A 16167-nucleotide genomic window follows, 5' to 3' on the forward strand; every position below is an offset into this window, starting at 1 on the left:
CACCTAAGCCTGTACCAGAAATTTCTATTTCTGCACATCGCTTACGCAAGGGACGCTTACTCACCTGAGAGTAATTCTTGAGCCGGTAGGGAGCTAATCCTTCTCTTAGCTGCAGTAGCTCCTTCTTCAAATCTGTGAATATCTCTTAGGCAGGGTTACGTTGAGTTGGGGTTGAATGAAAGTATGAGCTTCTGGCACCTTCGCTGCGTCGTAAAACAACCAAGTCAGCTGATCGCCGACCGACCCAAGTCAAGTGCATGTCGGAAATGCGCACAGCTGACAATGCATATCAGCTTAGGAAATCAAAGAATTGATAGTCATCGGATTAGAATGTTTTCTTGTTTATATGGTTTATTAGAAAATGAAAAGAAAAGTGTATAATACTTGGTTTATCAATTTCCTCCACCGCCGTTGCTTGATGGTTTCGGATTCGCAATTCGGTAAATTTCATGAGCTCTCATCGCAGTTTTCATCAATAGACCTATTAGAAAAAACAAATTGGTTAGGAACTTGCTAAAGAAATGAAGCTTACAAAGCTTGATTTGAATCGGGAGATGAGGTGGAAAATTCACGGTAGCGAAGTAATTGCGGTCTTTCACCATGTTAGTCTTGAAGAATAAGATTTTGGTCTCTTCAGTGATACGTTCCACTTGACTGTCTAGAGTTGCAATAACATTTCCTTCTTGGCTGAGCGGGAAAAAACGTTAATATCTTAAACAGAATTATGAATACCCGAATATAATTTGCTCTTCTCCGTGTCGATTTGAGAATGAGGGCTGTGGCATGTTGAAGTCAAAGACTGGATTTGAGTAAGAGTCAATCAGTTCTCCTGTAGGTGTTTTGCAACAGCCGTAATTTGTTCTGAGCTTTTATTTATAATTAATCTACAGAATTTCACAAAAACCTTAAACTTCCAAGTTGCTCTTGTCCGGCGAAAATACCTTCTTCTTGCATCGTCTTTAAACAAAATATTATCGACGGTAAATAATAGCAGAAGTGTGTTTTTGAAAACCAACCGGGCATTGGCAGAACAGAACAGAACAGATGCGAGTCATCGTGTGACACTTGTTCTGTTTGACAATTGTAGTCGACAAAACTTCTCCAAGGCTATGATGGTGCGCTGAAAACTGCACATCGCATTCGCAACAGCTAAGGCACTTGTTCTGGTATCTCACAGTAAGAAGCTGTTGTCGCTGGCTGTTGTAGACGATTACGCTTCCCATTTCATGGTTGTAATAAGGTTCGCAATCTTTTTGATGGACTGCTGTAAATTGAGTCTCTAAAATATCAAGATAGTTTCGGTTGTTTTTTGTCATTTTATTCCTTGGAAGATAGCTCGTACCTGTCTCAAGAAATTGAAATTGCGAGCTCATCTTAAAAAAAACTGCGTAAAATACTAAAAAATATTCAATCTTTGTTACTATTCTAGAGAGAAAATTATGAAATCTTTGGGAAATTTCATAAATATCCTGTTTATAAAGGCGCTTTATTGCCAGGGAGATTGGAAAAGTGATTCCGTATTTATTCGTTCGATCGCTGTGGAAATTTTCCTTATCGGGTACCAATTTGGTACCTGCACCGCCCGGATCCCAGAAATTGTACTACCCCTTCTATCTGGAAAGTATCAATTCATATTCGATATGAAATTCTTATTTTCTAATAAGTTATCAGTGATAAGTGATAACGATGCTCCAAGCTTAGGAAATCGAAGAATTGAATCGATTCAATTGATAGTCATCGGATTCATGCTGGTGATTTAGTTTATTAATAAATGAAAATAATAGTGGATGACAGTTGGTTCTCAAGGTTTTCAATTGTCATCGGGTTTCGGATTTTCAATTATGTAAATTTCATGAGCCCTCATTGCTGTTTTCATCAATAGACCTGAAGACAGGTAGGTCAATTATTTTTAATTTAACAAAACTTACAAAGCTTGATTTGAATCGGCAGATGTCGCGGAAAGTTCACAGTAGTAATGTAATTGCGGTCTTTCAGCATCTTAGCCTTGAAGAATAAGATTTTTTTCTTTTCAGTGATGCGTTCCACTTGACTGTCCAGAGTTGCAATTTCATTCCCTCCTTGGCTAAACGGGAAAAAGCGTTAATATTTTTAACAGAATTATAGATAACCTAAAAATAATTTGGTGTTTCTGTCGTTTTGGAAAGTTGAAGTCAAAGACAGGATTTGAATGAGAGTCAATCAATTCTCCAGTAACCGGTTCGGCCCAGTTGTACTTCGATCTTAACTTTTATTTATAATTTATCTACAGAAATTCACAATAACCTTAAACTTCCAAGATGCTCCTGTCCAGCGAAAATACCTTTCTCTCGCATCGTCTTTAAACAAACGAATAATAGACTTTATAGTAAAGAAGAAGTGTGCATTCGAAAACCTACCGGCCAAGGACAGAAAAAACAGCATTTATCTTCTTTGACAGTTGTAGTCGTCAAAACTTCTCCTAGACTATGATGCTCAGCTGTAAAATGCTCCTCGCACTCGAAACAGTTAATGTCGTCGTTCTGGTATCTCACAGTAAGAAGCTGTTGTCTTTGGCTGTTGTAGACAACAACACTCCCCATTCGATGGTTGTAATAAGGATCACAATCTTTTTGATGGACTGCTGTGAATTGCGTCTCTATAATATCAAGATATTTTCGGTAAAAGTGTTATTGTCAATAAATTATTGGTAGTTTTATTCTTTGGAAGACAACTCGTACCTGTCATAAGAAATTCAAATTGTGAGCTCATCTCTACAAGAAAGTGAATCAAATTCTAAAAGATATTCAATCTTTATTACTGTTGTAGCATAAAATAAGTGATTTGCGTGGTAAGTTGTCTTTATATTCTTTATTGGTGAACATATGGTACCCTTCAGTATGCTCAAACCCTTGTTTATATACACTAAGGTTGAGAACATGGACGTGCTTTTTTTAAGGTTAACGAAGTTTTCCAGTCCACTTCCGCCTTATAGACCCCCAAACACCATACCTTTTTAGAATCAGTAGAAAATTTTAAGAATTTTGACCATTTAAAATTCCAGAAAACTCCACTTCCGGTCGATTCTAGAGCCGGAAGTTGACCAAATTTAGGTGTTAGGGTGAAGTGTGACCCATCAAATTAATGCTCAGATGATTTCCTATCATTTGAGAAAAGAGTGAACACCGACGGGGATCAAACCAACCGGAAAAACTGAAAAAATTCATCATTTTATGCCATTTTTACATGATTTTACCGGTCGGTTTGACCATATTTGGGACTATTTCTTCTGATATATTGATTACAGGATGATACAAAATCTTCTGAGCATCAATTTGATAGGTCACACTTCACCCTAACACCTAAATTTGGTCAACTTCCGGCTCTAGAATAGACCGGAAGTGGAGTTTTCTAAAATTTTAAATGGTCAAAATTCTTAAAATTTTCTACTGATTCTGAAAAGGTATGGTGTTTGGGGGTCTTTAAGGCGGAAGTGGGCTGGAAAACTTCGTTAACCTTAAAAGCACGTCATGGTGACGTTAATTGTGCGTTAAGTTGAACTGGCCCCGTTTCCCACAAGTCTAACGGCCAGGCTGAACCCTTGGAAAGGACCGTCACAGTTATTATTCTAGAGAAGAAACTATAAATATTGCAAATTATGGTAATCAAACTGCAAATACCCCGAAAGTGGTTCCGTATTTACTCGTCCGATCGCTGTGAAAATTTTCCTTATCGCTCGCAAAGTACACTCCCCAAGACAAACAGATTTCGCAGCCATTGCAAAATCGCCAAGTTTCGCTTTTCCTTGCTGACGAAATCTTCCATTTCCGATCTCCTTTGTCGATCGTTTTTCAGAGAGATTAGGACCACCGTTCCAATTATACAGAGCATAGTCGCTATAGTGACGCAGTATTTACACACAATCAGGAATCGTACTACCCCTTCTGTCTGGACAGCATCGATTCAAATTTGATATAAAACTCACACTTTCTGATAACGATGCCGCCCAGAGGACTGAAGGAGAAAAAGGTACCGTCCCAGTAACAACTCATATCTGAGCTCGAAACACTAGAAAGCGAAGGGAAAAGAAGCGAAAAAGGCGGTAAACTTTGAACCGGAAGAAAAGCCACAAAAGAAATACTCAACTCGAGTGCCGGTAGCTGTTTTTATTGAGAAAGTAAAAATAAAAATTTTCTTCAGGAAAAAATCAAGCATGATTTCCTCGATCGAAAAATCAAAAATTTTCTGTCAATCGTCTTAGGAAGCAGAGAATATCATCCAGAAAAGGCGAGAACATGGGTAAGGGCTCATCAAGATTGGCTCTTCTGACAACTTCGGGCATCATGAATTCTAGAGCCCAATAAAGAGTATGGACCTCTCCTCACGAATCTCTGAAATGGTGAAGGAAGATAGCCCTGAAAACTTCAAACACATAGCTCTAGTAATGATCGGAAGCGTGCAAGAGAAACCTTCGATATTCTTGGGCTCAAGATGTCTCTGGAACGAAGCTACTGACGATTTTATGAAAGGGTCAATTCTTTTCTTCCGAAAATTTAAAATTCTTTTTTCTAAAAAATGAGCCTAAAAGATCAGTGCGATTTCAAAATGAATCTCTCTACGCTGTCGCTCTTATTCAGGGTTCCAATTTTGGCCGAAAAAATTTTGGAGTGGAGTGGAGAGATGAGTGGATAGCCCAAAAAATTTTTTGAGCGGAGTGGAGCGGTGAGTGGATGCCCAAAAAAATGGTTGAGCGAGTGGAGTGGGTGAGCGGAGTGGATTTTGAGTGGATTTTGAGCGGATTTTTAGGGAAGTTTGAGCGATTAAAAATTTTTTTTTGCATTTCATAATCCATTATAATGGGTCGTTGGGGGGAGGGTTATCAAAAAGGTTGAAAGAGAGCAGAATAACAAAAAAGGTTCGACCCCAAGAGCAGACAGAAACCGAAGTCATCTTTGCACGCCGTGAGCAAGCCTTTCCTTTTCTGAAAAAAGGGGTTTTAAGAAAGGGGGTGAAAGGAAGAGAAAGAGGGGGCGTAAAGAAGAGAGGTTGAAAAAGGTCGGGCCCCCACGAGCAGACAGAAACCGAAGTCTTCTTTGCACGCCGTGAGGAAGCCTTTCATTTTTCTGACCATCAAACTTTTATGAAGGAGTTGGTCCTAAATTGAAGGTTGACCCTGATATTATATCAGTGATTTATTCTCTTGATTATCCCCTGAGAGAATTTGATTCTTCATTTAAAAATGGACAAAACTCGGTCTCCAATCACAATACGAGAAAAGGGGCGCTAAAGACAAAAATCCACTCCATCCGCTCAAAATCCACTCCATCCACTCAAAATCCACTCCAAAGTAGATTTTACAGGTTGGAGTGGAGTGGAGCGAATGAGTGGATACTAAAAATATAGGCTGAGCGAGTGGAGTGGAGTGGATCCACTCCGCTCACGCTCCACTCCACTCCGCTCAAAATCCACTCCATCGCTCAGCAAAATTGGAACCCTGCTCTTATTTACTGCCTCTATTACGAATAAATTAAAATTTCACTCCTGAGTACCAAGCTTTGACCTTTCAAGGTCAGTGTGCTGAAATCAACGAGGAAAATCACCAAGATGAATGTTCAAAAGCAAATTTGAAAAACATAAATTTTCAAATTTACAATTTCGGGTGCGGCCAATTTCTTCTGTTCTTCGGGCTGCTACTATTTTCTGGAGTTTGAAAAATTTGGAGTACTTTTTCTGGAAGTTGTAAAAAATTTCGTAGGTTCCGTTTGGAGCAACGAAATTTCTAATCGATTTTTAAGGGTGTTAAGGGCCTCCCGGCCTCAAACCCCGGCAAAAATGTGGGCCCGGGCCCGTTCTTTCTTTTGCCGGGGTCAGTTACCCTTAATTATTACTCTAACACCCTTAAAAATCGATTTGAAATTTCGTTGCTCCAAACGGAACCTACGAAATTTTTACAACTTCCAGAAAAGTACTCCAAATTTTTCAAACTCCAGAAAATTGGGGTAGCCGTTCTTCGAGTGAAGCATGACTGTACATTACACTAGTATTTGGAGATAAGGATCTTGGCTCTTGAATTCAAACTTTCAAGGCGCCGAAATTCGCGGCTCTCGAAAAGTTCAAACAGAATTATTCGAATTTAGACGCGTTTTTGAATGAAGGATCTCTTTCAAATTTAACAGCAACAAAGGAGTCACGGAAGTGGCACTATCTGTACCAGCCAAATTTGACGTGGACACAAACAGATAAAAAGGACAGATTGAAACGGGAAAGCTTTTACTCTCAATGTTAGCAAAAATGGAGTTTTGGCTGATTACTTATCACTGAAACGTTATCAGCAATAAGTGTTTTACTAAATAGAATTATTTGATTTATCAAAATATTTAAAGAAGAAATTCTGATTTTTATCGACTCCTTTATTTTTCTCAATATCCTGATTTTCAAAGTATTTCTCGGAAATTATACTGTGTCGACTCAGTACAGCTAGGATAGCCGTGTTCTACTTGATCTTTAGCTAAAATATACATTACAATTATTATCGCGAAAATTCAGTATTTTCCGCTGAGTATCCTTTCAAATTGAAGATACTGAATTTTGCGCTAAATTTCGAATGTTTATTATATTTGAATATCAAGCAAGGCTCTTCAATCGTGGCTGTACCGAGTTGACACAGTATAATTTCCGAAAAGTGCTTTGATAACCTGAAAATTGAGCAAAAAAGAGTTTTTTTGAAAATCTATGCGACGCGTGATCGGGCGCGTTGGCCCGTGCTCCCCCGCTTGGCTGTCCGCGATGACGTCATCAGCCGAATGGACCAATCAAAAAGTCCGACGGCGCTGGCGCACGCGCGTTTTCTCAATTTTTCAGCCATTTTGAAAAGTATTACTACTCGCCACTAAAACTGCTGAATCACCCGAGCGAAGCCAGAAAAACTAAAAATAAAAGAAATTTGAAATAAAGAAGTTTTATCTTTTGATCTTATAAGAGAGATACGAAGAAATAAATTAGTAAAGAAGGTTGAATAAGAGATTTAAAAGAAGATTTTGGAGAAAATAATCCAACTAAGAAAAAAATAATTTCATCATGACCTAGGTAATAAATGAATTCAATAAAATAATATATTTCCTAAAGAAAATCTAAATTATATAGTAAAATGAAGCTTTCTGTGTATTGATATAATAAAATGAGTTGTTTACTGCTGTAAAAATGCATATTTTTGGATCATTTTTGCGGTTAAAATCATATTAAAGTCAGAAAATAGCTTTTTCTGACTAAATATCGTTGAAAATTTAAAGATTTTTTTACAAAAAAAGTTCAGAAAGAATAAATTTGGACAAAAATTCCGCGGTGCTCCACAAAATCTGGGTCTAGTGCGATTTCGCGGCATTAAATTTACATCAGGCGTGTAATTTATGCGCGGCGGAACATATGGAAAGTGAGCGTAATATAAATTCTTATCCCCCAATGTTCTTTACTGTATGATCATTCAAACACGTGATCGATTTTCCAAAAGTGCTTTTTTCGCTTGGAGTCTCCAATCTTTCAAGTTTCGAAGTAAGGAGCAACACGGAAATAATTAAAGAAAAACGCGCCGTGGACCCAAGCCAAAAAAGCGCGGAAAAGGGACAAAAGGAGCCAAATTTTCAAGAAAAGAAAATTAACAGGTCCTCAAAAAATGAGGAAAATGAAAGTTACGACTTTAGCAAACTTTCTCTATCTGGCATATTTTCACTCTAGTTTCAGTTGTAAATATTCTTGATAGAAATTATAGATTTTTGCGTTAGATGAAATATGCGCTGAGGAATTTGTATTCTCAAGTCAGCATAAAAAAAGGTTGTTTGTGCAGACTTCTTATTTACAATTATTTATGTCTTGGTGTCCAATTTTACGCTCGAATTCAGTTCATTCTCGCTTCGTATTTTCTATTTCGTCCCCTTACCAAATTTGGCGAATTCCATTCAACTTACAGCATTGGTGATTACTATTGGTAATACATATTTGTCCATGTGAATAATCACATTTTTTATCGCCATCGTAACTTTAAAAATGGACCGAGAGAGTTGTAATTGACCACAAATTCGAAAGCAAATCCACCAAAAAAAGAATCCTTCTACAGAGAAACGAATCGGTAAAAGATAGAAGAAAAGACAGAGGGGAAACATGAAAACCGGCGGCTAGGGGTTGTCGCTTTGATCTTGATTATTTTACGGCGCCGCGCTCTTTTATTTTTATAACTTTTTTCTGTCAGACTTTTTTTCTGTCGGTCTGCTTGTCAAAACGCGTTTTTGAATTTTTAAATTTTGAATCATCTTCCATTTTTCATAAATTTTATTCTTCGTCAGTGAACAATCACAAAACGACTTTGGGAAAAAAGGCGATAAAAATTGTTTAACTTGGAACAAGCTAAAGCTCAACTGCTGTTGTAGAGTCTCAATCAATGTAGACATTCAGGTGTCGATAAAACGCCGAAACATGGTCCATTTGAGTGATTTTGAACGAAAGACCGAAATGCGGCCGATTTTGAATATAAACAAAACACGCGTGGATCTCTCATAAAGCAGCTTGGTTTTCGTTGTGTATTAAACTTGCTCACAATCGTTTTACTTGAGTGTTTCTTTGATTTATGATAAGCTTGAGCTCAGCGGTTTTTCTCATGACTCCGCTGAAACTGTTTTTATCGCAATATTAATTTAAAAGCTTTGATTTGAAATAATAGCTTTCTATTTTCAGAAAAGTCTATTCCTTATCGTAGCATATGTGACATATTGTGTCTCATCTTTTTTTTCATTCGACATTTAGTGACTTTCTGACATTGGCCCTGTAAATAACAGATTGGCCTGTCGCATTTGAGGATGTGTTTAATTATCAATTTAAAAGCTCGCCGGGCTGAATTATTAACGCATTTTGCGAAAATTTCGCTGCCAAAAATCGATTCGCGATTCGAAAAAAAAATGTCAAAAACAGAATCAATAGCGCCTTCAACAAAAGGGCTTATCCTGTTTTAAGTCAAGAACACGCCCCTCCACACGAAAATACTTAATAAGCTCATAAATACTCTTTTCGCGCGAGTTTGGTATAAAAGTGCGTCTGGAATTCGCTAGCGTCTTTGAGCGCAGCGCCGAAGGATTATAAGCTGGATCATCCGGCTCAGCAGCAGTCAGTAGAAAAGTAGCAGTAGTCAGAAATCACGTGCGCCGCTCTCATTATGTCTGAGTATTTATGTAGCAACACGATTTTGTGAGCAACTTTATTGTTATGTAAAGTTTTTCTGTTCCTTGTACAATGTACAATAGGCTTCCGGAATTTAATCCTGCTTTTACTTAGTTAGGGTCTTATAGAGAAGGTCTCAGCGACTGTGGGAAAAATACTCAATATTGTAAAGCTGGCTTTTCAAGATTATTACCATTCAGATGTTCAAAATACTGCGGTTATACTGTCTTTTTTACTATTGGTTAGTTATTAATTTATCTGTAATAAAAGCAAGATGGGAAAGCCGCAGTCATTTGAACCTCTGAATCGTCAGACTTCAAGGCTCAAGATAGCCTCAATTATCAATTAATCACTCATTCAATTTTTGAGTGGAACCTCAAACAGAATCCCTCTTTCTTTCATATATCACCTCTTCTAACAAAGAGTTAAAGAGTGAATTAAAATGGCGTGTTCAGATGCAGCAGAATCGAATATGGATGCGCTAGACGATTTACTGAACGACCTGAATGCGGTCACCCGTGAACTTGGATTCGATACGAGTCCTTCTGAACCTGCTTCGAGCACTTCTGTGACTTCTGAGAAATCCTCCGTCTCCGCTGAAAGCGGCCTCGGCCTCTCCAATGACTTGTCCAATGATTTCCAAACGATCAAGAAGGTCACGCCGCCTAAACCGCCCAAGTTACAACAAAAGCCACCCGACTCATCCTATTCTGAGGTAAGAAATCCCAAGCAAAAATCCCAATTACAACCCCCACTCAATCTTCTTATGAGCGACCATAAAACCACAAACTTGTCAAATTTATTGGATTATCGGTGATGTTGCCAGTTGGGTAGCGAGTTGCCTGACAGGTGTGGCTCGTGAATTTTTGATAAGTCCCGATTTGTTGATTTTTTTGTCTTCAAAGAAAAATATGAATGAATGTTATAGGGAACGTATAATGATGGCCTGGACCAGATTATGAACTCCCTCAACTCATTGGGCTCCGATTTGAACCCCGAGAAACCGAAAGAACCTGAAAAACAAACTCCGCCAAGAAAAAAATCGTCAGAAATGATCAATAGATTGGTTACGACGCCGCCTAAAGTTCAAACTGCGAAGAGGGTGAGTTTCCGATCGTCAGCTGAAATCGAGGAAAACGAGTTCAACTCTTTCCCGAGTAAGGCTCCCGAAGTCGGAAAGCTCCCAAAACCAGGGCTGCCCCCGCAAATTCTCCAATCAGCTGGAGCATCGCCGCAAAAACCCCCAGTCCGACCAAGATTACAACAAGTTTTGCCTCCACCGCCAAACACGCCTAAGGCGAGCGTATCGAGCACGGGCAGTTCCGACTCGCTGAAAATGCCTCCTCCGCCGCCTAAATTTCCTCCTCCCGCGCTGACGCCTCCTGTAACGGCGAGACCGAGTGAGAAAGTGATGTTCGACGGGCCGTCGGATCATCAAAGGATACCACCGTTTGCCGAGACGCCAACTATTTTGCGCAATCGTCAATACATCCCGCCTGAGAAGAAAGCTGAGATTAATCAACATCAAGTCCAAGTTCCTTCTCAGCCCACTGCTGAAAAGCCGACCACCCAACCGATGCATCCGGAAGTAAACAACTTCATGGAGAAAATCAAGGTATTGAATGAGACAAAAATTTGCACTAGAAACGATTAGACTCACTTATTCTTGCATTTCGAGCTAGCATTCAGAATGCTGCATTCTTTTGTGGGTGAAGAATAAGTTTGATCTTTGGATTTTTGAGCACTCAAAACATCAGTTTGAAAAAAAAGAATCCAAAGGGCTAAAGCGCCCTCCTTCTGTCAGCCAATCAGAAGTTGCGGCTATCTTCTTTTGATTGGTTGAGAGAACGAGGGCGCTTATGTCCAGAAATTTAATTTTGATCCATGAGCTCTCAAAACTGATTTGAAATAATAATTATTATCGACCTCGATAAACGGCTGACTTACTAATGATCTAACTGTGCAGGGCATCGCAGTACTGACGTCGGATCAATCAAGTGACGGAGACGACGTTGACCCGTTGCCCCCCTTCGTCAGCTTGAGCTGCTCGGCAGGGCATAATGTTGTGGCTGATAAGAAGTCGTCTCCCGCTGTGTCTGTCAATACAGACTTCAGCAGGGACTCGGGTTTCTCGACGGACACGACGTTTCCCTCTCCTCCTCCACAGCTGAAACCAGTTAATCCTTATGAGGTGCTGAATGTTGTTCAATGTCTACTAACTTATTAAAAATCAAATTAACATGTGATTGTCCTGGATGTTTGAACATTCTATTTATGGGATTTTAAAATGCCTTCCTAGGCTGCTGAGCACGTGAGAATTTTCTCCGGCGAAGGGAGTTACAAACTGATCCCAGTCGAAAAGGGCATGTCCGTGCGATATATCACCCAGCTTATGGCGGAAAAGCACCGAGTCAGGCTGACGGCAAAACATTCGCTGCTTGAATACAATCCGGAATTGGCTACGGAGCGTATTTTAGAAGAGCATGAAAATGTTTGTGAGGTAAGATCTGCTTCTTTTGCCTCATTCTTTACCAATTTTCAAGGTGATTCAAAACTGGGAACAAACACCTTGTGAGATTCATTTCCTCGAGCGAAAGGACAAGTGGCTCCTGTTTTCCAATCCACAGGTAACTTTATCCTTTTATTGTCCCGAGTAACAAGCTAATTACAGGTAATCCTCGAGCGAAAGCAAGCCCAAGGCCAGCCCAGTAGAGAAGAGCGACACAAAATCCTCCAAAGATGGTTCCCCGATCGTGGCGGCTTCAACTACCCGGGGTACGATGGCCAGAGCGTTGTGCGAGACACTGTTTATTACAAAAACGACGCTAAGGATAAATGGAACAAGAAATATATTGAGCTTCGAGGTCATAAACTGCTTATTTTCAAGGTAAAAAATGATTTCGAAATACAGTTCTACAAAGTCTCCTTCAGAAAGAATCAGCTCGCGAAAAAGCGCCAGAGGAAATCGTCGATCTTCAAGCAATGCTCCTATTCCGAGGCGTCGAATGGAAGTCAAAGTTCAAGGCGCCTCTAGCAAATGGCTTCGCAGTTCGACATCCGAAAGTGACAAAGATGAACAAATCTAACAACCCAAACGAGCGCATTCGCTTCTTCGCTGTCGAAGATCAACTTGACGAGCTCAAGGTAACTCCATTTTTTACGAAAACAAAATTGTGACCGTGAACTTTTCAGTGGATCACGGCGTTACGACTCGCAAAACTTGGCCTAAAGATGATCGAAAATTACAGAAATACGATCTCGACCGTGGAGAGGCCATCGTCATTATTGTCGCTACGTCCGCCCTCGTTTGGCCCACTTCCGGTGTCGAATTCGAGACCCAACAGCTTGGAGACACTCCAAGTTGATGGCCTCCAATCGGTGAGAGCTTTTACAAAACGCGTAATTCTTATTACACACGCAACATTTTGATCTCACTAAATTAACAAAAAAAAATACAATTAAAACATTTCCGTAGTCGCCGAAAAAGCCAGCTCCTCCATCGATGCCTCCGACTGGCCAAGTCCATCAAGCAATAATGCATCCGCCTCCCGCTCAAAACCTCCCCCAAGCTCCCAAACCCCAGCAACCGCAATTAACTCTCCATCGACCACCTCCAATGACAAATTTCTACAACGACTCAAACCCAAACCAAGCTCCGGCAAGTCCACTCCGCCGTGGCGATTTTCCACCTCCACCTCCATTCATCTCCCAGATCAAACAGCTGTCAAGCCAAGTGCACGAACAAGGCGATCAATCGAATCGCTCTATTGGCTTTGATTTGCCTCCACCGCCACCGGAACTGATGGTGCAAGCGGCTCGATCATCGAAGGTTTGACTCACTTTCTAGTCAAAAACTGAACTATTTTTATAGATGAATGGAAGTGCTACTCTTCCGACTCCCCCTCGTGGTGCTCGACCTCCTCCACCGGTAAGCAAAAAATCCTAGAACCGACTTTCATCTCTATTTTCAGAGGAGGAATCCCAACACTCGACTTCACCACTGATGACTCATGTTCTTGCTATGTTCATTCCAGCTGTGCTTCAAAATTCTTCAATGACTCCTCCTCTCCACTACTACTGTCTAAGTTCGCCTTTACTTTTATCTCTATCTCCCTCAACGATGATGATGCTATCAAAGAAAGATCCCGACCAACTTCCTTTTCCTTGCTCCCTCTCATTTCCAAAGACTCCAACTTTACGTTTTTCAAAGACAAATAATATTTCAACTGCACTTTCTCTTGCAACAAAGCTACTACTGTAATTATATTAATATTGAAGCTATCAAATGTCGTCTTTTTACATTCAAAAATAGAAAAAAAAGTCAATTTATTTAACAGGTGGTTTTATAAATAGTTTCTTGCATTGAGTGACAGATATTTTGTCCTTCCGGCTTTTTGATCAAACTTTTGTTTCGCGATGATTTCCTTCAACTTCTTCAGCGAGCTATAAACTGTAAAGCGACAAGACTTGACTAGAAATCATACTTTGATAGTTCGTCCATTCGATACGATTTCATCGACTGTTTATTCTCAACTAAAGAGCATAATCCTTTGAAAGCAAAAACAGGAAAGTTACTAACAAGGGCTTCGTAAATGATCTGTGTACTTTTTAGTTATGAAATTCAGAAGCCCAAACAATCACGTGATTCAGCAAAAACGACTGAACTTATCAGTTGAACTAAATAAACAAACTTCATCCGCGGAAATAAGAAGTTCCTGCGACCAGATGATTCTCTTTAGATTTGAATTAGGGAGACAGAAAAAAGAGTCTTGGAGTCTTCAAAGTTTGCATTTTTAATGAGAAATACAATGGCAACTCAAGCACTGCAAAAACCGCAGATGACAAAATATACCTTAGAAAAAGTCTTTTATTTATCCAGAATATCTTAATATTATTAGAAAAGCGGTGAGGTTAGGGTTAGAAGCTACCGAAACTCGCGGATGATCTCTTCCAGCGCTTGCTTCATTTCGATATCGAATCTTCCAGTGAATACTTTTTTGTAGTTTTCGGGTTTTGATGCAAGCTCGTTTTTAATAAAATCATCCTCGAGATCATGATATTCGTTTGGCCGGACGATAATTGGATAGACTTCGTAATTTTCTCGGTTGACTTTCGCTATCTGAAGAATATTATAAGCACTTGATTTTCATGGTTATTCTAACATGAGATTTTTCTCCAGTTTTGCCGCCAAAAGCACTTTGTAGGGTGAGAATGTCCCATTCTTCGTCGGAAACGATGATCATCGAGCGTTTTCTTTGGTATTTTGTTTGAATTGCTTCCTCGAACTTGCCTTCGATGAAGTTTCCTTTGATATTGAGATCCTGAAGGCATAAGAAAAGCTGTCCGTTTCCATCTAGACCATCATCGTAAAAGATCTGTGGATAAATATTATACCGAGTATTATCGAGCAATCATGACTTACAGTTCTTTCAGCCGCTTCAAGAGTGCACGGTTCAATTTCAATTTTATAATGCATGAGGCCATCTTCCGTCAATCCTCCGCTTCCAGGTTCGTAGCAATGTTCAAGCTGTTTGATGCCCGAGAACTGCACCATCGTAAAAGTAGCTCTGTCGTCACCAAGTCTTTCTCGCAGACCAGGCAGCAGTACTCGATCAATCATCCTTTGGGTAGCAGTGAAAGCTTCTGCTCCGTCTACTTTTCCATCCACGCAGACTTTGTTGTTGTAAGAATCTGACCCGTCGACGAGGACGATGATATCATGGAAGATTTTTGGTCTCCTCATCGCGTTACAGCGACTTTTCAAGGGTCAAACAGTATCAACGGAGACTGGAAAAAGGCTTGAATTATCAATTTGTTGTTGAGTTTATCTTCCTTTCTCTTATTCAATAGGCGTGGTAAATATTCAAAACGAGAATAAGTTCATATTTTATATTCTTCTGCACTCTACCCATAAGCTTTCTTATCCAAAATTCATTTCTCTCAGACAGTCAGTCTCCTGTTTTACCCCTTCCTTTGGAGGTGGATATCTTCAATGACTGCTTTTGTGACTGTAGTCATGTGGGCTTCAAATCTCAATCTAAAGGTCTAACTTAGAAAATATTAAAAAAAACTCTTGAATTTACTCGGCAGCGACTGAGACTTGAGCATTTTCTAGGCAAATAGTTCTTCTTGGCATTTCCTTGACCTTCTTGAAAAAATTGGAAAAAGTTGATAATTAGAAAAGATCCGACGCTGTCACCCGCTTTTACAGCTACCGTTCCTAATCATCAAGAGCGAAGATGATTGTCTATTAGAATTTATTAGGTACGCATAAGCAGATTTTAAAATTGAAGTTTAATTGCTTCATCAACTCTCCCACAGCTATATGGGCACTTGTCTATTCCCCAAGATTGGTGGCACTTTGATCCAAGCATATGTCCGCATGGTCTGAGAACAACTCTAAAACACCAATTAATAACTGCTAATAGCAGTTATTCCATAATGGAATGAAAATATTATTACCGGAAGTGGTCCTTATCGTCGTAAGTATTTTCGCACACCACGCAAATTCTCATTGCGTCAGTGTCTATGTAATCATCAATTAAATAATAAAAATAACACATTTTATCACCTTCATCTTCTTCTGACTCATATGATCTCACGTTTTCGCAGCTATAAGGGCATCTATTCCTTCCGATTTCCTTATGGCATTTAAACCCAATCATGTGACCACACGGCTGAAGACTTATTCTTCTATGATTTCCAGAATCGTAGGATTCATAACAGACAATGCATGTAACAGCTTCATTTACTGTTGGTCTTGATGAATTCGGTCTTGCGGAGGCTTCTGATTGAGTTTTATTGATACTTGTTTTATTGAGCATCGATTTTTCCCGGTACAATTTTATTTCTCTCTGCAATTTCTCATTTTGATCGACCAACGATTGAATCTGACTCTGCTGAACTGCATTATCTTCATTATTCGCTCTCTTCAATGCTTCATTTTGGCTCATCAGTCTTCCAACTTGAAGTTCCAACTGCTCGATT

The 16167-nt window shown here is 39.6% G+C and overlaps 4 protein-coding genes across 6 annotated transcripts; 2 read left to right on the top strand and 2 right to left on the bottom strand.

The window, feature by feature from the left end:
• Positions 1–333: 333 nt before the first annotated feature.
• Positions 334–1378, bottom strand: LOC145706202 (uncharacterized). Its single transcript, XM_081783733.1, has 6 exons — positions 1343–1378; positions 1017–1279; positions 905–957; positions 733–861; positions 533–687; positions 334–481 (listed from the first exon to the last, which is right to left on the bottom strand). The coding sequence occupies exons 1-6, from the start codon at positions 1371–1373 to the stop codon at positions 393–395; spliced, it is 720 nt and encodes a 239-aa protein (XP_081639859.1). The 5' UTR covers positions 1374–1378; the 3' UTR covers positions 334–392.
• A 2488-nt stretch (positions 1379–3866) lies between these two features.
• Positions 3867–4585, top strand: LOC145701667 (dynein light chain Tctex-type 5-like). Its single transcript, XM_081778881.1, has 5 exons — positions 3867–4005; positions 4049–4132; positions 4177–4275; positions 4343–4506; positions 4570–4585. Exons 1-5 carry the CDS (start codon positions 3976–3978, stop codon positions 4583–4585), a joined length of 393 nt encoding a protein of 130 aa, XP_081635007.1. The 5' UTR covers positions 3867–3975.
• Positions 4586–6840: 2255 nt separating this feature from the next.
• LOC145706198 (uncharacterized) lies at positions 6841–13466 on the top strand. 2 transcript variants are annotated; one of them, XM_081783727.1, is made up of 12 exons: positions 6841–7062; positions 9636–9895; positions 10109–10795; positions 11147–11371; positions 11480–11680; positions 11724–11807; positions 11852–12067; positions 12112–12324; positions 12373–12558; positions 12656–13009; positions 13052–13108; positions 13152–13466. In XM_081783727.1, exons 2-12 carry the CDS (start codon positions 9653–9655, stop codon positions 13182–13184), a joined length of 2499 nt encoding a protein of 832 aa, XP_081639853.1. In that variant the 5' UTR covers positions 6841–7062; positions 9636–9652; the 3' UTR covers positions 13185–13466. The 2 variants fall into 2 exon arrangements, with proteins under 2 accessions (XP_081639853.1, XP_081639854.1); XM_081783728.1 differs by lacking the exon at positions 11147–11371.
• A 23-nt stretch (positions 13467–13489) lies between these two features.
• LOC145706200 (uncharacterized) lies at positions 13490–15362 on the bottom strand. 2 transcript variants are annotated; one of them, XR_014134658.1, is made up of 6 exons: positions 15264–15362; positions 15152–15217; positions 14603–14936; positions 14343–14555; positions 13665–14299; positions 13490–13623 (listed from the first exon to the last, which is right to left on the bottom strand). XR_014134658.1 is itself a non-coding variant. In XM_081783732.1 (5 exons), exons 1-5 carry the CDS (start codon positions 15314–15316, stop codon positions 14105–14107), a joined length of 861 nt encoding a protein of 286 aa, XP_081639858.1. In that variant the 5' UTR covers positions 15317–15362; the 3' UTR covers positions 13490–14104. The 2 variants fall into 2 exon arrangements, 1 of the variants encoding a protein (XP_081639858.1); XM_081783732.1 differs by having other exon boundaries at positions 13490–14299.
• Positions 15363–16167: the final 805 nt, after the last annotated feature.

Source organism: Oikopleura dioica, chromosome PAR (genome assembly GCF_907165135.1).
Source record: "Oikopleura dioica chromosome PAR, OKI2018_I68_1.0, whole genome shotgun sequence".
Taxonomy (NCBI): domain Eukaryota; kingdom Metazoa; phylum Chordata; class Appendicularia; order Copelata; family Oikopleuridae; genus Oikopleura; species Oikopleura dioica.

Bases quoted from the DNA above. Each gene is read 5' to 3' on its own strand.
- LOC145706202 (XM_081783733.1), bottom strand. From the start codon at position 1,373: ATGAGCTCGCAATTTCAATTTCTTGAGACAG. The intron at 958-1,016 runs GTTGGTTTTCAA...TTTTGTTTAAAG, and splicing joins TTCTGTTCTGCCAATGCCCG to ACGATGCAAGAAGAAGGTAT. The intron at 482-532 runs GTAAGCTTCATT...TTTTTCTAATAG, and splicing joins CCCGATTCAAATCAAGCTTT to GTCTATTGATGAAAACTGCG.
- LOC145701667 (XM_081778881.1), top strand. From the start codon at position 3,976: ATGCCGCCCAGAGGACTGAAGGAGAAAAAG. The intron at 4,006-4,048 runs GTACCGTCCCAG...TCGAAACACTAG, and splicing joins GAGGACTGAAGGAGAAAAAG to AAAGCGAAGGGAAAAGAAGC. The intron at 4,276-4,342 runs GTAAGGGCTCAT...AGCCCAATAAAG, and splicing joins CAGAAAAGGCGAGAACATGG to AGTATGGACCTCTCCTCACG.
- LOC145706198 (XM_081783727.1), top strand. From the start codon at position 9,653: ATGGATGCGCTAGACGATTTACTGAACGACCTGAATGCGGTCACCCGT. The intron at 12,559-12,655 runs GTGAGAGCTTTT...ACATTTCCGTAG, and splicing joins AAGTTGATGGCCTCCAATCG to TCGCCGAAAAAGCCAGCTCC. The intron at 13,010-13,051 runs GTTTGACTCACT...CTATTTTTATAG, and splicing joins AAGCGGCTCGATCATCGAAG to ATGAATGGAAGTGCTACTCT.
- LOC145706200 (XM_081783732.1), bottom strand. From the start codon at position 15,316: ATGCCAAGAAGAACTATTTGCCTAGAAAATGCTCAAGTCTCAGTCGCT. The intron at 14,556-14,602 runs GTAAGTCATGAT...ATTTATCCACAG, and splicing joins TTGAAGCGGCTGAAAGAACT to ATCTTTTACGATGATGGTCT. The intron at 14,300-14,342 runs GTTAGAATAACC...AATATTCTTCAG, and splicing joins AAACTGGAGAAAAATCTCAT to ATAGCGAAAGTCAACCGAGA.